At 50.6% G+C, this 25,336-nt stretch overlaps 1 protein-coding gene and 1 long non-coding RNA gene across 4 annotated transcripts in view; both read right to left on the bottom strand.

Annotated features, from left to right (window-relative positions):
- Positions 1-3,101: 3,101 nt before the first annotated feature.
- EVC (EvC ciliary complex subunit 1) overlaps positions 3,102-25,336 on the bottom strand; it is a 62,158-nt gene continuing 39,923 nt past the window's right edge. For 2 of the 3 annotated variants that reach the window (XM_082727466.1, XM_082727467.1), the window contains 9 exons: positions 19,067-19,176; positions 15,216-15,426; positions 14,065-14,271; positions 11,758-11,902; positions 11,013-11,124; positions 6,554-6,680; positions 5,728-5,821; positions 5,094-5,205; positions 3,102-4,541 (listed from right to left, as the gene is read on the bottom strand). In XM_082727466.1, coding sequence (XP_082583592.1) covers positions 4,457-4,541; positions 5,094-5,205; positions 5,728-5,821; positions 6,554-6,680; positions 11,013-11,124; positions 11,758-11,902; positions 14,065-14,271; positions 15,216-15,426; positions 19,067-19,176 — 1,203 coding nt within the window. In that variant the 3' untranslated portion in view covers positions 3,102-4,456. Of the gene's footprint in view, positions 4,542-5,093; positions 5,206-5,727; positions 5,822-6,553; positions 6,681-11,012; positions 11,125-11,757; positions 11,903-14,064; positions 14,272-15,215; positions 15,427-19,066; positions 19,177-25,336 lie in introns of those variants that run through there. The other variant, XR_014310864.1, reaches the window with a different exon arrangement.
- On the bottom strand, positions 6,688-11,006 carry LOC309863042. The gene is made up of 3 exons (XR_014310865.1): positions 10,080-11,006; positions 9,813-9,894; positions 6,688-9,719 (listed from the first exon to the last, which is right to left on the bottom strand). It is a non-coding gene; the product is annotated as an uncharacterized lncRNA (long non-coding RNA).

The raw sequence follows: 25,336 nt of genomic DNA, 5'->3' as shown, positions 1-25,336 counted from the left end.
TGATCCAGGGATCCCAAGGTACCCTGCAAAACAAATACTAAACACAAGGCTGGGCTGGGCTGGGCTGGGAGCCCCAGTTTGCAGAGTTTGCTGATTTCCCCCGTAGCCAGCTTCAAACTACCACTGCAAAGCTAGCGAGCTTGTAGCTGATTAAGTTTAAGTGGGCTCTGGTGTCCCAGTGAGGGCTGGCCTGACCCCTCTGCATTGGCTGGTCTATTTTTGCACCTGTATTGCATATTGACTCTAAAAGGTGAGACAGAACAGCTAAAGTCTCCCCCATCCATTTTCCACTATCCTCTACACTGCCTAATGTACTCTGGCCCCAGAGTCAGTGCGACCACTTGGTTTTGGTGAATGGACCAGAGGAGGCAGCTCCCAAGGCCTGAGTGTCAGATCTCCACACACTTGGGGGCTGTTCTTTGCATCAAAGTGCATGTGGTTGTGACTCTCTGTGGCACAAAGCGTGGGCCCTGGTGATGCACATTTCCAGTGTTATTGGCCTGAAGTTTCTCTCCTCTCTGGAGCAGAGGAGCAAGAAGAGTGTTTTTGAACCAAAAGGACTTTTGCCACCCTGAAGGTTTCTTCCCCATCCACTCTTTCTTCCTTCTTCCTCCCACCAAGTGACTGTGGAGGGCTGCTTTATACCAGACATTGTGCTCATCAGGGGAACGCAAGGAGGAATGCTTTCTGGGGGAAGGTCAGGTATGAAATTATTACCCCAAACATCTAACTGCACCTGCCCTTTGCTGCCAGGAAGGGAAACAGATGCTTATCTCCCACTCCTGGTGTCTGCGCCGAAGGAGGGGCATCTGCGCTCGGGCAGAGGTGTGGGCCTCTCCTGGTCTTTCTCATTCCTTCTTCCCCAGGAACCGCACCTGCTTGCTCAGTCTGAGAAGAGGGAACTGAGTGTGCCGAGGGGTGTCCTTTCCTCTCTCCAAGGAGATGACTGACCTTGGACGTGGTTTACCATGAAGTCAATGACGTCTGCACAGACCCCTCCCCAGGCCTGGGGGTGGGCTTAGTGCTATGTCCACAGAGCCCTTGTTCCTGTGTACATTGTGAGCTGCAGCCGGTTAAGACACGATTTTCTTCCCCGCCTACGTCCCCGAGTATCAGGTGTCACTGGGGAAGCCATGGGCATTTCCAGGGTCAGGTCAGGGCAGGTGGACAGGGGTTCACTGAGATGTTTCTGTGTGCTGGCCAGCCCAGCACAAACAGCCAGCCCCGTGCTACCTCTCCTGTATCAGGACTCAGAGTACGCAAGTCCCGTGGCACCTGGCGCCAGAAGCGTGTGGCCCGAGGGGGAGGGACAGAGGAGCACCGAGCCAGGGGCTGGTCCACAGAACATCTCCTGGCTGCCAGATGTGTCGAATTTCGAGTGGAGAAATACTAGATTGAGGTATTATAGAGGTGAATGAGGCAATCCACTGATTTAGAAAACTATTTGTTTTGGATTTGTGATTTTTTGTGTGGAATTCTGTAGGCTTTAAAAAAATAAATCCTTCATTCTCCTCTCCTCCCTCATTCTGAATACTGATTCGCTCTTATCCCTTTGTAGTTTCATTTGATTTTTATTAAGCTCTTCTTCCCAAAATGTACACATTCCAGCACTCTCACCCCAGATCTGGTCTCCCTGTTTCTCTGTTCTTGTGGTGCTTCCAGTTGTCCCCACGGGGGAGGCTTGTGTCTGGGGCTATGTGTGTGGCTAGGTAGGAATGGAGGAGCGAGACTTCACGGCCACAGGACCAGTCACAGCCCTCCAACGTGGCTCCATCAAGATCCATGTACAGATCTCCCCAACAGCTCTATGTCTCAGCTGGTTCCAAATGTGGATGGGAAATAAAGCCATGTTTATTTTTCCTCTGTTAGGCTAAAAGCCCAAGGGGAGGGCCTGATCTTGTCTAGGGGTTGTAGGGAAGGTGCTTGATGTGAGTCTTGCCATTGAGATGTGAATGATGTTTACAGGCTTGTGAGGCAGAGATGAGGGGCAGGGTGTAGGGCTGTTCCAGGCCGGTAGCACAAACATCCTGTGCAAAGGCCCAGTGGCACGTGGGGGAGGACAGGTGTGAGGCCACAAGAAGAGACAGGCTGAGTGAGGGTGGGGCATCAGCAGGGCTGTGGCTGAGATCAGACCTTGCCAGGCCTTGTGGTCTTTGTTAAAGATTTTGCTTTTTCTCCTTTGAGCAAAGAATGCTGCTGAAGTGTGCACCAGTCAGCTTTGGGTCTTGGGATATGTGGGCCAGTCAGAGGAAGCAGGGCAGAGCAGGAAGCAAAGGTTGGAGCAGTTAGGTGTCTCCTGTTGTCCTGTCTAGATCAGCCCTAGAGGTAGGGGCAGGACAGACACCAGGCTGGCCAGAGAGGTCCCTGAAGAGCCCCAGCCTTCCGCCTTGCTGAGTTCAGGTCAGACGGAAGGTGTGTGTGTGGAGGAAAGAATCCACTAACTTACCCACCATCCCCTTCCAGGTCACCTGTGTCCACCTCCCCAACAACCTCTCACCCATACTACTCACTGGGATAGGAAGGGTTGCAGGAGATCAGTGGCGATGGGTCCTCCGTCTCCTCTGCACTGCGTGTGCTGGTTTTGTGAACCCTGCCCCAGGCATGCCAGAGCCTGCGCCAGCCAGTCCCATGGCTTCTGGTGTCCACGTTTTATTCTGATGTGGGCAGCAGGTGCATTATGGGAGGCACCTCTGTGCCCCTGCTTGGAGGCTGGAAGGCTCCGTTACTACTGTGATGAGAACAGGAACAGTCCAGTGTCCACCGAGTTCTGCGCCCCGAGCTGTGCCAAGTGCAACAGCTATACAGCAGGCCCGAAGAAGGGCCCAGCAGCACCGGAGTGCGACACCATCGCTCGGGCGGAGGATGCTACACACAGGAAACAAAACAATTTTCCCGCAAGATCTACAGAAGCTGAGCTGCCTTTGAGCCTTCCAAGAGGACGGGGTTGCGGGGGGTCTGCATTTACCAAATTCAAGTCACCAGATCACACACCCCCAACTCCAGAATGCCTCTGTGTGAAGGACCCACGTGACAAAAGTGGTCTCTAGGTCAACCACGTTCCCAAAATACTGCAAGAAGGAAACCACAGCTTGTTCACAGACTCGGCAGAATAATGAAATGCTTTATTCAGCCAGAAGAGGGAGCCTGTGGGCAGACCCGTTGGGACCCGATGCTCTGATGGGAAGCATCCTTAACAAGCCAGGTAAGCACGGCGGATGGCTTCCGTCCCAGAGTCACTCTTTCCTGACTGAGAGAGTCTAACTGAGATTTTAAGAAATAAAAAGTCAGGCCACAAATGGCCCAGGAGATCGCCAGGACAGGGGCTCCCAGGGCCCACTCTGTCCGGACTTCCCAGGTGGTGGCACACTTTGACTCAGATCAGGGGTGATGCCTCCCAGGGAACATCTGGCCATGTTCCTGGAGACATGTCTGGATCCCACGACTGGGCAGTGCTGGAATCTGGGGGGCCAGTGATGCCGCAAATTATCCCACTATGCACAGAAAAGCCCCTACCCCCAAACGAAGAATTATCTCACCCAAAATGTCCAGAGTGCCAAGGTTGAGAATCCCTGATTTCAATGAAAAGAGTGATTTTCTTTCCGAGTGGGAAAGGCCTCTCCTGGCAGTTGTTTCAATAGGGCTGGTCTGGAAGCTCTGGGAGCAGCAGAGACCCCCGCGGAAATGGGGTCTCCTTCCTCCCCGGGAATGTCCAAGGGCTGAGCGGGGCTGCCCCCAGAAGACCCGCACAGGCATCAGGATGTTTCTGTGGGGCCTCGGGTCCCCAGGGCTGGTGACGTAGGTCCACAGGCCAGGGATTCTACAGTCTCTGTCAGGGTCCTGGGACCCTGAGACTTACCCCCAAAGTGACTGGCATTAGCTACTAGCTGACCCAAACCCGGGAATGGGTCCAAATAAGAACACTGTAGTCAAGTGTGTGGGACATGGCACATAGGACACATCTCATGGAACAGACAGAATGAGGTGACAGAAATGGTGGAGAAAAGGCTTCTGGCCAGATGACCCCAGCACTCCCAGAGACCCCTGCACACCCAGCAGAACACCTGGGAGCACCTGGGGAGCAGGGGCGCCCTGGGGCTGGAGTAAGGCTGCCTCACACTGGGTGGGCGCGCTCGGAGGACAGCAGGACACCATGGGGAGGTGGTTCAGACAGCGAAGGAGGAAGAGGTCCCTGAGGAAGGAAGCCACATCTCACAGCCAGAGAGAGAGAACGGCAGACAGGTGTCCTACATGGGTTTCTAATTCCACAGGCAGGAGGATCCGCCCTGGTCCAGGAGGCCTTGTCGGCGCTGTCCATCGGTCTCTGTCCAGCCCCCTCGCAGCGATCCTGGGAGGCAGAGGGGGACCCCGTCCCCCCAGTGGCCCCACTGCCTCACCCGGCTGGGGCTGGCAGTAGTGTCCAGGCCAGTTTCTCGGCTTCAGCCCTGACCGCCGCCAACTACAAGTTGCTTCTTTCCCTCAGCAGCCTCTTGGGGCTCTCGCCATCACCAGCTTCATTTTCTTGCTGGTTCAGCCTTTTGCTGCTGGAAACATGGACGCAAAGCAGGGGTCAGAACTCTGATTCCAGATCTGTCTAGAGGCAAGCACTTCTCCAATGTGATCAGAGGGAAAGGCAGTGACAGGCGATCTAAACCACTTTCCCTTTGACTGGGGTTGTTGGGAGAAAAACAAAGCTCCCAGTTTGCCTCTGTTTGATGTGTGTGTGTGTGGGGGGGTCATCTGAGGACCACAGGGAAAGGGACCCCCCTGCTCTGATGACTAGGTGCCCAGGACACATTTATCCGACTGGAAATCCCAGGGTAACGGTGGGGGCCTGCCGAAGGTTGGGTTGGCGGGGGGGGGGGCTGCCCGGTCATTTAGGCTGCATGCTTGTGGGACATGGAGCTAGGTCATGGGCAAACCAGCCAAAAAGGACATGGATGGCAGCTGTGACAGGAGTATTAACACCTCTCACCATTGTCTGTCGTGTTTGGGAGCCTCTGGCCAATACCTCTGAGGAAGGTGCAGATTTCTCTGCCCGGACTTTGGGTGGTCAGTAAGCACCCACGGGCAGCACGCCGGGGTCCCCGCTGTACCTGAGCAATCCCGAGGGGTGGCTCCCCGAGGCAGGGTCATCATCAGTGGGACCCCCTGGGTCCCCTTTCTCCCGGGGTAGGGGCTTCTTCTTTCTCGTCCTTACAGGCTTCTCTGCAGAAGACACAGAAACCTGGGCTTTGGCACCGTGACCCCCAGCATGGGACTCCAACTCAGGCCAAGTATACATTCTGTGCTTTCCATGATTGCACCCACTTAACTTGTGGGAAAACTGAGGCCCGGGGTGTGAGGCGCTTTCTCAAGGCCACACAGCCATTCAGTGGCAGAGCTGGGGTTCGAACCCAAGGCTGTCAGTCTCCCCGTGTTTCTATCACACGAGCAGTAAGACCCCGAGAGCACAACACAGGTCAGCAGACCCCTGTGTCCTTCAACAGCTCCCCATCCCTATCCCGTTAGCAGGCTACACCACCTGTGAGGTCACTGAAGCTGCTGCTGGCAACCAGATAATTAGTGGGGTGTTAATTATTCCCAGGGGGCCCCAGTGCTGCCCTGAGCCTGCTCATTTACAGACGAGGGCACAGAAGCCACGCAGAGTATTAGTGGCGGACACGGGACTGGAATCCCATCCGCAGCCCCGAGAGGCTCTTGCCTGGGGCACTGCCTTCTAGGACTTACCTGATAGTCCACGCTTACTTGGCGACAGTCTGCTTTGGGGAAGGGGCACCCGGGCCAAGGCCGCCAGCTCAGAGATGAAGCTCTGCTCAGCTTCCTGAACACAAGGAGGGAGGGTCAGCCAGGGGTCCCTCTGCCCGGTCCCGCCTCTCCACCACAACGAGGCTGAAGGGACTGTGGCCCTGGGAGCACACAGTATCCCCAGCAGCACCCCAGAGGGGTGCAGACCAAGGGGAGGGAGGGAGCCAGCGTTTTCTAGTTCCTGCTGGAGAACTGTCCATCCTCACTCACACCAGCAGGGGACCCCATTCTACAGATGAGAACGTTGAGGTGGGAACTTCATGAGGGCCACAGAGGTGGAGCAGCAGAGTCGAGATCTAACTCGCTTCTGCTCAGCTCTGGGCTCTGAGTTCTTGGCTGCCAAGACTGTGGGTTAACACGAGCATGGCTGCCGTGACTTATTAACTGTGGGATGCTAGATGGTGACCAAGCTCTCAGTGTCCCCATCTGTAACCGGAATACACCAGCGACCCCAACCTTGGCTGTCAGAGGGTGACATCAGAGGGCGCGTGTACGGCCCTCGGTTCAGTGGCAGACCCTCAGTTAGCAAGCGTTCCCCGCCTCTACTGTCATCTCACCATGGCCGCACTGGGGTGAAGACTCCTGCCGGCCCCAGGGCTCACGGTCAAGCCCATGGCCAGAGACAACCTCACTGAGCCAGGGCCGAGGTGTCTTTGCTGCCCTGTGGTCACGAGAGTGGCGTTGTGCTGCTCCGTTCCTCGTGGCCCACCCCACCCACATTGGGCAGGCACTTTGCCAAAACTCCCACCTGCAGCTGGGCCTCGAGCTGGGCTTCCAGATGATCCACAGCCTTTGCCTTCTGCTTCCAAGCATCCAGGCGGACCCGGTGGTGCACGGTGAACTGAGCCAGAAATGTTTTCCGCTGCTCCTCCATTCTGGCGGAAGGAACGGAGGCTATCAGCACTGCCCTTGCTGGCCGGTCAATCAGAGACCCAGCACAAGTTCTCCAGGTACCTGCTGAGTCATGGGAACGGGTGGCCAGCAGCGGCCCATGAGCCATGAGACAAGGATGGCCTCCGCTGATTTATGGTGCCTGCGCAGGGGGCGACAGCGGCCACCAGGGGGCTGACTCATCACGAACGCAATTCACACTCTGGACCAGTTTCCAGAATCCCGCAGGCCTGTTTTTCACTGGGCCCTACCTGATCCTTGGGGATATCAGCAGGACAAAGAGTAGAATCATCAGGGTGGGAGCAGCTCGGGGGGGGGGAGTCTCCGGGTCCCCCAGCTGCCAAGTGATTAAACAGCAAGTGGCCTCTGCATAGGAGAAATCATCGGAGCCCAGGGGTAGGGGTAATGCTCCTGAGAGGACCAGAGTCCCACGAGCTACCCATCCGTACTGAAAACGGAAACTAGAATGCTCATTGCCAAGCACTCAGCATTTGACAAATTCTGAATACGGGAGCCCCAGGCTTCGGAGGGAGGCTGGGCTCCGAGCTGGGGCCACAGGGAGGTCCCTGATCTGCAGACAGCCCCAGCTTGCTTTCAGGGGTGGAGACCCTCCCCCCATTCCAATACCCTCCCTTCCTGGCCTGACCCTCCTCTGACCCTCAGCAAACAGGCACGATTCCATCCCATCCACCACGTTTGCATAACCGCCTTCTGCCTTTTTCTTTCCAATCTTCTGTGAATGCTTTTCCAAATGTGCTGAATTTCTGGCCCCGAAGAGAGAAGCCCCCTCTGGTGTCCACAGGTGGCTGTTTATGGTGTTCACCTGAAGGCACGTTTCACTTGGCTTTTGCTTCATGCTCTTCTCTTGGCCAGTAATATCTTTCCCTTCTTCTTTGTATTTGCTTGGCAAACTCCTACTCATCCTACAAGACCCCTTCATTAATCCATCCATCCCCCTCCTTCGATTATACATAAAAATATCTCTGGCCTGAGTTTGGAAGGTGCAGGTGCGAGGAAGGGACTCACAGTGCCTGACTGCGTGAGGGGCCCTGTGAGGTGGGGCTGGGGCGGGGGCGGAGGAAGAACACGTCACCAGAGGAACGGAGGTCCGGGCTCTGCTGCTCGGCCACTCCCACACCCTCTGGGAGGCTGCATTCATTTCCTGGGTCTGCTCTAACGAAGGACCACAAGCTGACATGGGGCACATAACAGAAATCTATTGTCTCACAGCTCTGGTGGCCCAAAGGCTTCGATCAAGGTGTCGGCAGACTGTGCTCCCTCCACAGGGCTAGGGGAGAGCCCCTTCCCTGCCTCTCCCCTCTCCTGGTGGCTGCTGGCACTCCTGAGTGGGTGTCCACACCAGCCCGACCTCTGCCTCCATCCTCCCGTGGTCCCGTGTGTGATCGAACCTCCCTCGGCCCCACTTGCCGTTGGATTTAGGACCTGCGGAAATAATCCAGGACGATTTCTTCTCAAAAGCTTCAACTGGATGACGTCTGTAAAGATCTTTCTTCCAAATAAGTCACATGCACTGGCTCCAGGGATAAGGACATGGGCAAATCTTTTGGGGGACCCCATTCAGCCGCTAGGTGGCTTCTTACTGTGAGCACCCTGTCCCTTGCCTGTTCTGTCAACAGGCCTGGTCACTCTTGGCTGCCACCCACTGGGGGCTTGGCTAATGGGAGTGGCAAGCTGGGGGAGCACCACATGGGGAGGGGTCCAGGTGGGGCTTCACCCTGTAAGGCCTGGGGAGTCAAGAAAGGGCCCAGGACAGCCCGAGACCTGGCTGTCTTGTATTTCTGTGATGTCCTCGTTGCAGTGTGGACGGCAGGACAAGATGGGAGCCCGGAGGCCACAGCTCTAAGCCAGGAGGGGAGTGACAAGGATCTGAGACAGGAGAGTGGCCGAGGGAGGAGCCATGCACTGGACAGTCCTGCCTGTGGATGGACAGCCGTGTAGTGCCTGGCCCCAGAGCATGATCCCCTTCAGGACTGCTGACCCTCCAGCATCCCTTCCGCCGAGGGAGGTCTGCCTGTAGGGTCTGAGACACCTGGACAAGGTACATCAGCTCTTAAATCCCTTATCCTTAGACTTCTATTTGAGTATGGAAATGGCGATTCAAAGACCTCCGTTTGGTACAGTTCTGATGGCAGAGGTGTTCCAATCTCAAGGGGCACTGGGCACAGGGCAGAAGGCACCGTGGTGACTCTGCCAATGGGGAGGGACATGGGGTTGCTGGCCATGAGCCCCCCACCCCCGCTGTTGGCGCTGCACGGGAATACATCAGTGCGGCTGGAGCTACTGCAAGCCCCCTTCACGGATGGGGAAGCTGAGGATTGGGGTGGGAAGGCACCAAGATAGTGCGTGGCTCTCAGAAAGGGCCCTGCCACTGCAGGGTCACTGGTGTTTCTCAGACGGGCCTTCCCACGACCACAGCACTCACCAGAGATGCAATAATGGAATCTGCCATTGGACAGAGAACTGCTTTGTGGGCTCATTCTTGTGTTGCCCTTCCTAGTCGATTATCTGTTGTGACGACACGGCTCTGTCCCCAGGAGTTCTGGCCAGCTTTCACTAGGAACTTTGAGTAACTGGGCAGAGCGGGAAGGACACTGACGGCCACATAGGAGGCCATCTAAGTCACAGTGAACCTTGGTCACGCACCCACATCCTTCCTGGGCTCTGCTTCCCTCTCCCATACGCCTGGTGGCTTTTGGATTGGGGGTGGCCGAGGCCCCTCCTCCTGGGTCACGGGGGTCAAAGTGAAGCCCTCAGACTATATCCACCATCATCCCTGGAGAGGAGGAGTGTATTAACAATTCAGATTTCTGGAGACCCTCTCAAAGCCCCCAAGTCTGAGTGTGGGGGCCCGAGACCTGTCCGTCCAGCGGGAGAACCATCGGACACAATGCTGCCCGCACCAGACAGTTGAGGGTCCACAGGTGGATGGATCTTCCAGGGTCCAGGCAAGATCGCACCTTGCAGCCTGATGGCAGGACACCTGCTGACCACAGCTGACGGCCCTTTGGAGGATTTGTGGAGAGCAGATGTAGGACATAGGGGGGCCTGTGGATCTTGGGTCCTAAACCAACTGTCAGACAGGGGCTGGAACTGACCGTGCAGCACGGCGCAGAGTCCACACCTCCATCATGCAGGGCAGTGATCATTCTGCTGCTGCTTCCAGCTGCCGGGATGCCTCTGCTTGGACAAGGGACCCATACCCCTGCCCCGCCATCCTGCGGGGACCCTCCCCTCCCCCATCAGAGCACCTGTGCCAATTTATTGCTGTTTCCCTGTCCGTCTCTCCCCCCTGGCTATGAGCTCGGGAGTTACAGGTGCTGTTCCCGGGGGCTAGCTGTGAGCCCATCGAGGGAGGTGCTTACAGGGGAAGGTTGAGGCAGCACGCACAGCCCCTTGCTCCCTGGGAGGCTGTCGGGCATCCGAGGACAGTTTCCTCCCAGGTCAGTGGCTCCTTACGCCAAGTCTCTGTGTCTATGTCTCAGCGCATTCTCTGTCGGGGGCCGGCCAGACTGGCTCGTGACATCACACCTCCAGGGCGGGGCCCTCATTCCACATCCCTTGCTGGCAAAATTGGAAGTTGAATTTTACACAATCTCTCAGGAGGTCCAGAGTGGGCTTGAGCCTTGGGTGCTGTGGAAACACCTCACTGTCCTGGTGCCGATCTGTTTTGTTTTCTATTGTGGTCAGCCACACAGTGTCCCCCACAAGTGTCCCTAATCCCCGGAGCCAGTGAAGACGTTGCTTTTCATGCCAATCAGCTCCTTGCAGGCTTGATCAGGGTCAGCAACTTTTAAGATCTGGAGATTATCCTGGGTTATCTGGGTGGGTCTCAAGCATGGGGATGCTACCAGCAGAGAAGTTTCTCCAGCTGGAGTCAAGAAAAACGTGGCTGAAGATGGAGGCAGAGCACAGGAGAGGTCGCTAGGAGGTCGAGGTGGCCCCCAACCAGCAGCGGCAAGGCAACGGGATCTCAGCTCTGCCAGGAACCTGGTGGTGCCAACAGCCCAAGGAAGCCTGGAAAGGGTCTTCCCAGAGCCTGGACAAGAGCTCAGCCCAGCCGGCTGACACCTTGGTCTCCCTCACTGGACTTTCAGGAGTCACCTCCAGAGTAAACAGCCTGCCCCTCATCCTCGTGTCAGAGTTGGCACTGGGGGAACACCCGCACCCGGACTCCTTTCCCTTGTGCCAGGCACCTCCAAGGGGCCGCGAGTCTAGTTGGAAGCCAGACAGAGGCGCACGGGCCTCCCGAACCAGACAGGTACAGGTCCCATCAGACGCCAAAAGGGGGAGCTCACCTCTGATGGACCGCCTTGCAGGCTTTGCCAGCTCCACCTGCCACTGGGCTCCCTGAGGAAGGCTCCCCGAGGCCTTGCTTTGTCCGCAGCTTGTAATTCTCCGTTCTCTCACCTAGGCCATTCAACACACGAGATTGGGGGCATGTCTGGACACGTCTGTGCCAGGTCTGGGGCAGGGCTGGGGCACAAAGATCAGTGGGACACCTGCTCTCGGAGCATATGTGTTTACCTAGCACCCATGCTCGCCCTGGGAAAGCCTCCGGATGCACAAGAAAGCACGGCTTCCCTCACAGACCCTGCACCCCTGGAGGAGAGGGAGGAGCTTTCTAGAATGTACAGAGAGGTTTAACCTGGATGGTCTCTAACCTGGGTGATCTCTAGGGACATAACCTTCTGTGGCTGTTCAACAACGAAGTACAAATGAAGCCAGAATTGCTCATGGGGACAGTTAAGTTTATCATTTCAATGCATTGATGGAGAAATCCTCACATTAGAGCTGGGGTGTCAGGGAAGCAGGAGGTCAGAGCTCAGAGGATGCAGGGAGAGTGAGCCCAACCCTAGCCCCACAGATGGGGACACCAACGCTTGGAGGGTTAGTGAATGCCCCTGAATGCTCAGTGTGGCAGCCTCGTCTGTCTCCTGCTGGCCCAGCCCAGCCCTTACTCTGGAGAACCATGAAGTATCCAGAGCCATCGGGCATGTCCCACCCATGGCCTGCGGGGCTTCCCTGAGGAGGGCGCCGTACCTTGCAGGGTCTCCAGATGCTGGAGTCTCCTCTCCTCATGGTCCTCCATGACCCTCCTGATCTGCTGGTAATAGGCTTGCACGAGCCGGTCGACCCCAGTGCTGGTCACATAAACGCTCTCCACGGCTGCCTCTGTCAGTGTCCTCTGTGGCAGGAGGCAAAAGACTCAGCAAGGAAGTTGCACGCAGGGTCCCCTGCCTCCCCTTGTCCTGGTACTTGGCTTCCACAACTCCCAGCCTTGACTGGTCAGGGAGCAAGCAGTGTGTGCTTGGTTTACACCCTTCTTGGTGACCTTATTTCCTTAGGCAGGGGTGGTCGGGGGCTGGCCGTATGACCCAGTTCCAGCCAATGAGACACAGTGTTAGAGAAAGACTGATGGGGGACCTTCCCTTTACAAACGTGAAGGCAAAGCTTAGTGTGTGGTGAAGATTCTGCTGTTTTCTTCTTTCTGCCTGGAATGCAAATCTGATGTCTGGAGGGGAAGTGGCCATTTCGAGACTATGAGACAGCAAACTAACATCAAGAATGGTGGAGTGGAAAGAAAGAGTTGGTGCTTTGTCACATCACAGAGCCTCTGTGCTAGCTTGAAGCCACCTACCTCCACATTTCTTGTTATGTGGGGTGAATAACTTCTATTTATTTGCCATTTTAGCAAGTCTTTCTGTTACAGGCAGCAGTACGCATTCTCAGGTGATAAACCTTCAGGCCCAAAGTGGAGAGGAAATGTCCCCTCCTCATGGACGTGTTGGCTGTGCACTGGCAAAGCCACCAGCCATTACTTCATAAGATGATGGGAGAGAGTCAGACTCAAGGGTTCCCATTTCTACAAACCATTTATCGAATGGTTCCAGGCTTTGGGCAAGAAAAGAAATGCCCATTTATTACCAAGTAGTTACTGCTGTGGGGTTGATTACGTTATGTCTCTAGAGCTATTCTGTTCACTTATTCTCCAAGCATTATCTGAGAAACGTATCCTGCTTTTGGAGGCTGTGGAGGTGAAGAGGGTGGGGGAGCAGGTCTGAGCATCTACAGCTCCCACAGCCACACTCATCCCACAACGTGCCCTGTCTCTCTCCCTCTGTGCTGACTTGGGCATTCTCACAGAGGGGCTCCAACTCCACTTCTCCAAGGACCTTGGACCTGGCCTTGCACTTCTGGTCAGGAGCTGCCACTGATGGCTGTGGCCTGCTTTCACTTCCATTTAGAACACGGAGCCGGAACCGGAACGGGGAGACAGGAAGTCCCTCTTCTCCACTCCCTCCCAAGTCGTTGGACCCACCAGCACCATCAGGCTTTCTGTCCTCCTTCCTCCCTGCCATAGGAGTGGGGGCACTGTCTGCTCCCCTCTGTGTCCTGCCCATCTGGTAGGAGCTGGTAAGTCCCACAGAGGGGAGATGCTGTCCACCTGATCACTAGCCCAGCGTCTGCCATAGGGCTCAGGGACAAAAAGTCCTGTGGCTGGAGCTTGAATAAAGGAGCATTCTTCCAGAAATGGAGCACCTGTTCTTTCTTGTAGGTTTATGGGAGGGAGCACCATACCCTAGCCTGACTAAGACCCCCTCTGGGAAGGGATGCCATGCTTATATTTATTCCATTTTCATGCTGTGAGCTCTTATCAGGTAAGAGGTGTAGAATATTAGGGCAAGGCAGTGACCCTACCAACGTCACAATCCAGGCACAGCCCGGATGTCTGGATTGTGTGTAGCAGACCTGAGATATTTGGAAGGAGAGGGGGCATCCCAGCAATGTGGGTCCAACTCTTTGCAATGTGTATTGGTAAAGGAACTGTATTTGAAGGAACGAGCTCATGAATGAAGCCCACAAGCATCTGGGCACATCACAATGACAGCTAGCTGTTACAGGTTTCAAATCTGTGGCACCTGCTGTGCAAGCCAGCCACAGACACTCTTACTGTGGACATCAGCCACAAGTGGAGGTGTCTCATCTTTCCTTATGGTTCAAGGTGAGAGGCAGCAGAGGGGAAACAGAGCATGTGCTGGCCATGCAGGTTCCAGCCCCAAGCCAACCACTTTTTAAATCTGGAAGGCTTTAAACATGTCTTGCCCATGATTAGCCTGTTTTCCCATCTGAAAGGGAAAGGAAACTAAACTTTCTGTGCCACATTTCAGTGCAAGCCTGGTGAGACAGGGTCCATACAGGTGGACTCAGAAGTACAGTGCTCCCTACTTCTGACTGTTGTTATTTTTATTCCTATGGCTTATCATCGTTGCCTGTACAAGGAGGAAGCCACGCCCTGCCACCCGCACCCCATCCCAATCCCTCTTGCCCCTTGGGTTCCCCTCACACCTGGAAGTCGTCCCTGTCCTTGGCCCGACTCTTGGTGGCTGCGTTGCGAGCATGCCCCAGCAGCGCCTGCCCGATGGCTCGCTCTGTATGCTGCTGCAGGAGCCGCCCGACTTCCTGGGCCTCAGCCAGGAGCTGCTGCTGGAGCTGCAGCCGGATCTGCTGACCCTCCTCCTCCAGCCTGCTGGCCTCCTCCACGACCCGCGCCTCCTGGAGGGAATGGGAGAGGGAGAGCCTCTGCTGCTGCACCGTGGGGAAGCTCTGGCCGGGGCCTGGATGGGGAGGTGTCAGCCCAGCACCCCAGCAGGGTTGAGGAAGGGATTGAGAAAGGCAGAAAGTGGGGACCTCTGGGCTTGCAAAGTCAACAATGGATGAGCCTGGGTGTCTGCTGAAGAAATCCCCCCAAAGCATTTATTGAGCACCAACTGTGTGCCCAGTGCCATCTGAGGCTTCTCAAGAACTACAATAACTTCCTCATTCTTCCAAAACATCATGAGGCCTGAACACTGGGAGTGATGAGGATATAGAGGTCCAGAGACATTAAAAACTTTGTAGAAGTCACACAGCAGAGCTAGGTTTCGAAGCCAGAGCTGAGTCTGAGTATAATCTGGCATGTCACAGAAGCCAGGGCAGGGAATCTGAGCTGGAGGAGGAGGTGAAGGGGGTCAGAGGCAGGAGGGCCAGTCCTGCCTGCTTCCCATGGAGCTCTCCCAGGTAAAAGGAAAGTGACCGTGAGCTTTTCCCTCTCTAATGTGTCAAAACACCAGCTGTTCCAATAGCTCAGTGGCTCCACAGGAGCAGTCGGCCTGCTTGGGTTTAAATCCCAGCCCCACATATTATAAATCCTTTATTTCGACTTGTTCAAGCCTTAAAACAGATCATAGGACCCCTTCCTCCCAGCACCCTGATAATGATGGTATGGGTCTGTTTTCTGATTTCATACTCGTGTTTAGCATAATTCTCAATATAGCAGACACTAAAGCCCTCTCGCACACCTGTTACTCCCCACATCCTCCCTCCGGAGGCTGCCATTTTCTCACCCTGCACCAACAGGGGCGCCAAGATTTGGGCTTTGGCAATCATGGCTGAGACTGGAACCTGATGGAGTGGCATTGCCTGGCTGGGCCAGTAGAGGGCGGATATGCCGATCTTACCAAGGCTCTGAGTAGCTGCCACTGATGTTCATCCAGACACTGGGAGGAGCCCTGCTCCAGGGCATGCTGCTCACGCAACTCCTGGAGAAGACTCTTTTTCCCGGAAAGTCTCATGTGGGTCAGCGTGGTGATGGCGCTGCCCCGGAGAGCCAGCCTCCGGAGGGCGGAGCGCAGCAGAAGGTCATGTCCCTGCAGGATGCACCATGTGGACCTTTGAGGAAAGTGGGCACGGGGCTGGGAGTCAATGCTCTTGGCTTCACTGAACGTGATGGTTACCTTTATTTGTCAGCCAGAATGTTCACAGGATGCCCGAATATTATTCTGGATGAGATTAATGTTTGGGTCAGTAGGTGGGGTAAACCAGACTGCACTTCCTAATGTAGGTGAGCCCCATCCAGTCAGTGGAAGTCCTGAAGATAAGAAAAGGCTGAACCTCCCATGGGTTGCATTGGTCTGGAATATGGGGTTCTTCCCCCCTGCCTTTGGACTCAAACCAAGATATAAGCTCTTCCTGGGTGTCAAGCCTTCAGACTTGGGACTGGAAATACACCACTGTCTCTCTGGGGTCTCCAGCTTGCCTGTGTATACATCCCCTGTTCGTTCTGTGTCTCTGGACAACCCTAATACATTAAGCTACCAAGAAACAATACCTCAAGTAGCCCAGCTCCTCAGGGAGCCTTTCCAGAAGGCAGTAGGTTGGAATTGTCTCATCTCATGCTGCCTGTTCTCTTAGACACGGCTGTTCACCTGTATTCAGCCATCTGTTCTTTTATTCATCTTTTCAACTTTATTTTATCCTGCCCCTAGTTTCTGATGCATATATGCAGCTGTCTTCAGTAGATATCCACTTGAATTTCTTACATAACTTGAAAAATCAATGCATCCAGAACCGAAACTGTAGACTATTTTTGAGTTCCCATCCCAATGACTCTAGTGAAGAACCGGGTCTACAAGAGAAGTCCACATTTGGTATTTTCTGACAGCCTGAAAAGCTGAGGAGTGTGTTGGCAGTCAACATACTAAGGAGGAGAGACCTGGCAAACACTCCAGGCTTTCAGCTGGGGCTCTTGTCCTAAGAATAAGGAATCATCCTTTATGGAAGCTTAATTTTGAATCAGCTACATTCACAAATAGGGTCACAGATCTGCCATTAAGTGAAATCCCTGCTAGAATTAAGATAAATCCTTTCTGGAGGAAGATCTCATTATTCAAAACCTTAAATGATCTCTACAATTTTCAAATACAGGGTCCAGCATTCAATAAAAATAACCAGACTTGTAAACAGATAAGAAATGGTCAAAAATAGAAAGAAAAAATAGACAATAGAAAGACACCTGAAAGATATCAGATATTGAGATAATCAGACAAAACCTTTACAATAGTTATGATGAATACATTTAATAAATTAAATGATAAGATGAAGAATTTCAGGAGACAACAGAAAACTATGAAGAAAACTATGCTTAAGAGAGCGTGAACTAGAATACAGCTCAAAATAAGTACAAATAAATATTAGTACAAATAAAAGACACAAGTTTCAGGCTGGACAAATGGAAGTTCTAGAACTGAAAATTCAGTACCAACATTAAGAACTGTGGATGGATTTAACAGCAGATGGGACATTGCTTAAGAGAGTGTGAACTAGAAGACAGCTCAAAATAAGTATCCAGCCTGAATCACACAGAACAAAAGAATGAAAAATATGGGATAGCATATAAGATGTATGTGGGATATGGTGAAAAAGTCTAATAAAATGTATAGTTGGAGCTCTAGAAATGTAGGGAAAGACTGGGCAAAAGGAATATTAAGGAGATAATGGCTGAGGATTTTAAAAAACTGATGAAATACAGCAAACCAAAGAAGATTCAAGAGGCACTGCAAGTTTATTATGCAAACAAACAAGAATTACCCATGGAAGCCATATGCATGTTTAGGCATATATAATAAACTGATGAAAACCAAAGAACAAAAGAAAATCTTTTTTTTTAAGATTTTATTTATTTATTTGATGGAGAGAGACATAGTAAGAGAGGGAACACAAGCAGTGGGAGTGGGAGAGGGAGAAAGCAGGCCTCCTGCCAAGGAGGGAGCCCGATGTGGAGCTCGATCCCAGGACCCAAGCCAAAGGCAGCCGCTTAATGACTGAGCCACCCAGGCACTCCAACAAAAGAAAAATCTTAAAAGCAGCCAGAAATAACTGAAACCAGAATATGAAAGATTATCTTTAAAAGCATTTAAAAAATAACAACCAAGCTAGGATTTTATACCCAATAAAAATATTCCTCAAATGTGAAGATGAGACAGACCTTTTCAGACAAATAAAACCTAAGAGAATTTAGGTTCTAGCAGATCTGAAATAAAGAGAAACTTCCCGCAAAGGAAAATAATCCCAAATGGATCCCTAAAGATACAGGAAAGAATCAAGAGCAACAAAAAAGGATAAATACGTGAACAAAACTAAGTAAATGTTGACTGCATAAAATAATAATGATAACATCTCATAGGGTTAAAATAGAGAAGTAAAATATCTACTAAAAAATCATACTCTATGAGAGAGGAATAAATGGAATTAAAGTGTTCTAAGGTGTCCATATTTCCCGGAAGAAGGAATATATTAGTGTATATCAGATTTTTGACACATCAAGGATGCAATTTAAAATCTTTGAACAACTAAAAGCACAGTAAAGAATACATAGCTAACATGCCAAAAGACAGATAAATTAAAATTAAAAAAAGAAAAAACGAATCCAAAAGAAGGTGACAGAAGAGAGAGAACACAGAGCAGCAGAAAACAAATATAAAACAAACAGTAAGATGATAGATTAAAAATCAAAATATAACAATATTAAGATTTACATTAAATATAATTGGACCAAATATTAGTACAAATAAAAGACACAAGTTTCAGGCTGGACAAATCTTCCAATCACTCCCTATCATCTTAGCATGGCTCACAAGGTTTTTCTGCTTGTTGTCGTCTCCTTCCCCTATTGTATCCAATATGACAGATATCCACCTACTTCTTGATGTATACACACACCAGGGTCCTGGAAAAGGCTGGCAACTAGAAAAACAGTTTTATCGAAATAATTTTTCTTATATAAAACAAGGAAACACAAATATTTTAGAGGAATTTGAATATGGTACTACACTATTAACTATAGAAAAAGTAGAAAAGAGAGATGCCTGGTGACTCAGTGTGTTAAGCATCTGCCTTTGGCTCAGGTAATAATCTCAGAATCCCCAGATTGAGTCCCATATCAGGTTCTCTGCTCAGTAGGGTGTCTGTTTCTCCCTCCCTCTCTGTTGCTCCCCCTGGTTTGTTCTCTCTCTCTCAAATAACAAATAAAATCTTTTTTAAAAAAATAGAGAAGAATATGGATTTATTAATAAATTGGGAGTGGCTGAAAATGGGGACATGGAGGCTTTTTAAGTGATAGAAAATGTTCTAAATTTGGATCATGGTCATAGCTGAAGAACTCTGTAAATGTACCAAAAGTCGTTGAGTTGTAGACTTAAAATAATACATGTAAATTATACTTCCAAAAAAAGTATTCAAGAATGTTGCTATGAAAAAGAGCGCTATGAAGTAAGTATTATTAGCCCATTTTATGGATGAGGAAATTGAGGGCAAGATTTTCCCAGATTAACTCTGATTGCAAGCTTTTTATCCATAGCACTCTGCTATCACTCTTCTCCACATTTACCCTTCCAGATTGGTTGGTCTCAAAACCACACTGTAAGAATGGCAAGGGACAGTTAATGTGCCCATCTAACAGATGAGAACACTGAGGTTAGCATGGAGATCACACAAGATGTAGGCCCCCACTCCTTCAGAGATCTGTACTCACTCTTCACTGAGGCCACCGAGTCGGCCCAAGACCTGGTGGACGATGCCCTCATGGTCATCTTGCAGGTGCGTCTGCAGCACAGAGGACAGGGTATGCTCCTCCATCCACACCTAAATCCAGCACAGAGCAACAGGGGTCAGCTCAAGGTCACATCACCCATCATCGCTTTGTTGGAACACGCCTTTTGTTTCTTGTTTCCAAGAACCTTTTCTCCTTTGATTTCATTAAAATTTTCTCTTACAGTTCCTTCTAAAGATTTTCTAAATTTCTAGTTTGCATTTAAGTCTTAAAACATTGAACATTCATTTTCCGTGGCATGAGGAAGGCATCTAATTTTTTCTGCACAAATAGTTACCAGTTGTCCCAGCACCATTTATTAATTTATCTTTTTATGCCTGGCCTGTCATGTACCTTATCATACACAGTTTCTACGTATACACAAATGTCATTCTAGGCTCTCTTAGTCTTTGGGTCTTTTTATTTCTGCACCAACACCATGTTGCTTTAATATCTGTTGCTTTATAGCAAAACTGTGTAGACTTCAGGGAAAATTCTCCCATATTCTCTAAAACAAAACTGTCTTAGCTATTCTTGGTTGCTTTGCCTTTCATATGTCAAGTTTTGGAAAACTGTCTTTTGGATTTTCTTGTAATTGGACTGACTTTATAGATTAATTTGGAGAGGATCACCATCTTTCCAAGATCAAGTTTTCCCATTCAAGAACATGGCATTTCTCTTCAGTCTTACTTTATGCCTCCAACATCAGTTTATAAACTTCTCCACTAAGCTCTTACACACTTTGGTCAGGTTTATTTTTAGACACCCTACAGCTTTTATTCTGAAGAGGATCCTTATTGGTTTTATCACTCAGTGCTTCTGGTATTGCAGGAAATCTGCTGCCTTGGGATGCTGATTTTGTATCTGGGAAATTTACTAAGCAATTTGAATAGATGCAATAGTTTGTAGATTCTTTGGGCTTCTCAATGGAGACCTTCATATCATCCACAAAAACCCTACAAAGAAGCCTCAGATCACCAATGGTGTTGTTTAGATCTTATCTTTATGGCTTTGGATCCCTTTTTTTTTTTTTTTTTTTTTTTTTGAGATGGGAGCAGGAAGAGCAGAGGGAGAAGGAGAGAGAGAATCTTAAGCAGATATGCTCAGTGAAGAGCCTGACATGGGACTCGATCCCAGAACCCTGGGATCATGACCTGAGTTGAAGGCAGATGCTTAACTGATTGAGCCACCCAGGTGCCCCTGGAATTTTCATCAAAGTCAATCTCTGACTTCTCTTGTAAGGAGTCTACAAGAACCTGTCAGAGTGCTTAGGGGGCTAGAACTTCATATAGAAAAATTCTCTACAGCCAGGGTGGCTCAGTTCATTAAGCCTCTGACTCTTGATTTGGGCTCAGGTCATGATCTCAGGGTTGTGATTGAGCCCTGATTCAGGCTTCACACTCAATGGAGAATTAGGCAGAGATTCTCTCTCTCTCCTGCCCCAACCCCAGCCCCCTCAAAAAAAAAAAAAAAGAAGAAGAAGAAGAAGAAAATTCTGTAGAGCCTTGCTGCTCTAATTGGTAAATGAACAGTCACTAAAGTATATGGGGGGTCTTTGGTGGGTACTTCAGAATGCAGATAAAAACAGCAACAGGACTCAAACACAGTCGAGGGGACCAAGGCCATCCAACTCCAAGGTGCCTACAATTGTCACACCAACCTCTCCAATGTTATCAAATGCTGGCTCATGAATGCTTAAATTCAGAAGCAACAAGCTGCTTCAGTGGGCTAGAGTGCTGACCTGGTCATTGTTACCTGGTAATTTTGTGACCTTGGGCAAGTTTACTCTTTATTTCAAGTGCATAGTTACCAAGGAGCGAAAGGGAGAAGCAATCAGGACATGACTGGTACACCCTCATGGTTTTGTAGTGTCTTCCCATAAAAGGGGCGAGTTACAGGTGGCTCGTTCTAAAGCCAGCACCTCAGGCAAACAGCGTCATGCTGAGGGAAGGGAACATTGCTGTTTTAAAAAACACAGTCAGGGCAGGCTTCATTGCGGGGGTGGTCTCACAGGAGGGTGACATGGGAGCAAAGACTTCAGCAGAACAAGGAGGTCAGAGGGAAGCCAGACCCTGACATGGAGGGCCTCATAGGGCATGGTGAGGATCCTGGCTTTTCTCCGCATGAAGAAAAAAGCCACTGGGGGGTTATAGCAAAGAAGTGACACAATGTGACTGTGTCTTTTAGCAAAGCTGATGTACTGGCAATTATAAGATGCATAATTGTTTTAAGTATCACTAAGGGAGACAAATCACTGCCAATTAAATTATGATGCATCTCAACGTCCAGGCTGTTAAATGTTTTTAAAATGTGCATCTTAAAAATCAATGTCATGTGGTATGTTTTTGAAGGATCACTCTGGCTGGGGGTTGAGAATAGATCACAGCAGTGGAGGCAGATTCAGGGAAACTGGGGGCCTGCTGTCACAGATGAGAGGTGTGGTACCTGTGACCAGGTGTAAAGGCAGACATGATGAAAGTGGTTCCGTTCTGGACTAGACAGAAAGGAGAGTCTATGTGAATTTCTGTCAGTTCCACATTGGGGGTGAAAAAAGGGCAAGTTGAGACAAGCCCAGGGGTTTTGGCCCTGTCAACGGGAAGATGGAGGAAGAGTGTGGATGGAGAGGTTGGGCAGGAAGACCAACAATTCTGTTTTGGGGCATGGGATAGGTCCATGCCTATTCATCAAATACAGGAAGCTCTCAGGCAGAGAGTGGAGTTTGGAATGCATCCTGAGCTGATGACATAAACAGGAAAGGTGCCGCCCTCAGTCCAAAAACTGAGGGACAGAATCCTGCCAAGAACCATGTAAGTGAGCTTGGAAGTGATTCTCTTCTGGTCGAGAATCCAGATGAGACCCCGGCCATGGGCTGGATTGCAGCTCCAAGACCCCAAGCAGAGGACTCCGTGAAGCCATGTCTGGACTCCTCACCTGCAGAAACTGTGGGATAATTAATGTATTTTGTCTTAAGCCACTGGTGATTATTTGTCATGCAGCCTTAGGACACCAGGACGGATGGTATGTGACTGGATGGGTCACCAAGAAAGTACATGCAGACGGATAGGAGGGCACCGGGCTGCATCCTGGGCCACTCCAGTGAAGGTGAGAAGGAACCAGCAAAGGAGACTGAGAGCTCAGAACAGGTAGGAGCAGGTGCGGTGGCCAGGTGAGGGAAACCTGCCTGCAGTGGGGCTGGGAGAGTGGGGGGAGAATGGGAGATGATGTCAGGATTTAACACATGATGGACTGATGACCGTGGGGGGTGTTACTGACAATGGGACGAGCTACTATGGACCACACCCACCGCCATATGCCCTGTGAAAAGTGCAGACTCCCGGGTGCCTGGATGGCTCAGTGGGTTAAGCCTCTGCCTTCGGCTCAGGTCATGATCCCAGGGTCATGATCGAGCCCTGCATTGGGCTCTCTGCTCAGCAGGGAGCCTGCTTCCCTTAAAAAAAAAAAAAAGTGCAGACTCCCCTAGGGCAGTCCACTACTCTCCCACTGAGGCTGTTTCTCCCACCACTCAGTAGCTGAAAACAACACAAACTCTGCAGCTTATGGTTCTGCAGGTCAGAAGTCCAAAATGAGGCTCAAGGGGCTAAATCTGAGGTGTCAGCAGGCTTACTTGCTTTCTGGAAGCTCTGGGGCAAACTCCACCTCCCTGCCATTTCCAGCTGCTGAAGACCGCCTGTGTTCCTGGGCAAGTAGTCCCTCCCTCCATCTTCAGTCCAGTGATAGCTGGCTGGGCTTTCTTCCTCCAACCACATCACTCTGACTTTCCTGCATCTCCCTTTCACTTATACAGGACCCTGGTGATTCTATTGGTTCACCTGGATAGTCCAGGAGACTCTCCCCCATCTCAAGATCCTGAACTTAACCACATACATAAAGTCCCTTGTGCCACATGAGGTCCTATGTTCATAGCCACTAAGAATTAGGACGGGGACACCTTTGGGAGTACCCAGCACAGTGGACTGGGGAAAAGCCCAGAAAGCAACATTAGGACAGATTACATTTTGAGAACCACCATTCTACAACCTGTTCCAACTGGGTAATGGGTAATGGACAGATTCCATAATATTTAATAATATTTGTGTTCCCTGAGTAACAGGACACGAAATTGCTACGGCCCTTTGGGTAGAAGACAATGTGGGAAATGATTTGTACAATCCGGGTGTGTGTTTCATTTTCCATGAAGTTTTGTTGGTGCTTTTCTTCTCAGACTAAATATTCATCTGAATCATAGAAAGCGCATTGCTTATTTTTATCATCAAGGAGGAAATCTGGTAAGTGAGGATGTACGTGCATCTCTAAATATCTTGTGGCAATTTAAGGCAATTAAACAACCAATCAGTAAATTAATTATGACATATACACGTTGAGAAAATGGTCCTGGGTCATACTTATTCAATCAGTTGATGAAGCCATTAACCACACTGCTTGCTTCTTACATGCAGAACTCTTGAAACCCTCCTGCACAAGCCACAGAAAATTCACAGGCACATGTATACTCACTAAGTAAATAAATAGGAAGTAAAAACCAGTAACTATGCATTGTCTAATATTTGTTTATAATAACTCAAGGGCTGCAGATGCATTATGGCTATTGATCTAATAATTTATCAGAAATGAAGTTCTGGATTTTTTTTCAATATCAGTATCATTAAATGAGAGAAAAGCTTTGTGAAAGGTCTTACCTTGCAACCCTGTTAGGTATTTTAATACTAATTTTTATTTTTATTTTTAAAAAGATTTTATTTATTTATTTACTTGTTTGTTTATTTTTAAGATTTTATTTATTTATTTGACAGGCAAAGATCACAAGTAGGCAGAAGAGACAGGCATAGAGAGAGGAGGAAGCAGAGCAGAGAACCCGATGTGGGGATCGATCCCAGGACCCTGAGATCATGACCTGAGCTGAAGGCAGAGGCTTTAACCCACTGAGCCACCCAGGCACCCCAAGATTTTATTTATTTATTCAACACAGAGAGACACAGTGAGAGAGGGAACACAAGCAGGGGAAGTGGGAGAGGGAGAAGCAGGCTTCCCCCTGAGTGGAAATCCTGATGTGGGGCTTGATCCCAGGACCCTGGGATCATGATCTGAGCCAAAGGCAGACACATAATGACTGAGGCACCCAGATGCCCCCTGATCCTTACTTTTAACTCAGGAGCAGAGATTCTGAGACATTTAGCAAGTTTTGCAAAATGCCAGGGATGAATGAGGTCAGGGGAATTCAGGTAACCGGCCTGTGCCAACCAGCCCATGGACAGGGCTATGCTGGCTCAAATCCACATAAACAGCTTACAAGGTTAGGATCCCATCTGTAAACTACAGCTGCCTCTCAAAGGACCTCTCTCCTGTTTGGGGGGCCTTCATCAGAGGCACATTAGACTCGCATGGCTAGCCTGTCCTCCATCCTCCCCAGAGACTGTAAATTCAGTGGTCTGGGCCCAGGATTGGTGTGAACCCAATGGATTCAGCTTCAACTCCATCCCTTGGAAGAATAGTAAGGTGACCCTGTGATAATTTCCAAAGCTGCATCATTGTTGTTGGTAATGCAGCCACATTTCCTGAGCCCTCACTGTGTCCCAGCCTCTGGACTTTGAATAAGGGAATGAGAAACGGAAAGCAGAGTTGCTATCCTCTAGGAACTTAGAGCTAAGAGCAGGAGACAGAAAGATTGAGAGGAACACACAAGGCAGCTGTTGGAGAACTAAACGGAATTAGCAGGAGGTCTAACAAGAAGCCAGGCCTTCTGCGGCCCCATGGCTGTGAGCGGCCCTGTGCAGGCACAATGCCCTCAACTCCTTACTAGGTACCTTGGACAGCTCCTGCTTGTTGCTTTGGAAGACCTCTCCCTTTCAGGAGGCCAGTGCGCTTCGGTAGGAATTGGACCCCATGGTCATGAGGCAGGAATTGTTTCTTATAACAAGCTTCCAAGGGGTGGGCAGTCCAGGGCTGGGACAGTGGCATCCTGAGCCCATCCACCTGCGTCCTCCTGCTGCATCCTGGCTCTAAGTCAATGGAAGGCTGGCACGCCCCAGGCCTCTTGCACATGCTCTGGGCAGGAAGAACAGGGAATGCCAAAGAAGGGGATTTCTCCTAGCAACACTCAGCTCTTGTATTAGAAGGGAATCTCTTTGCAGGGACCATACTTTGTCTCATCAGCCAGGACTGTGTCACCTGGTCACTGCTAGGTACTGGGCTAAT

Source organism: Mustela nivalis, assembly GCF_964662115.1.
Source record: "Mustela nivalis genome assembly, chromosome: 4".
NCBI lineage: Eukaryota > Metazoa > Chordata > Mammalia > Carnivora > Mustelidae > Mustela > Mustela nivalis.
Note: the sequence above shows the minus strand (reverse complement) of the source record. Positions and strands in the feature narration are given on the sequence as shown.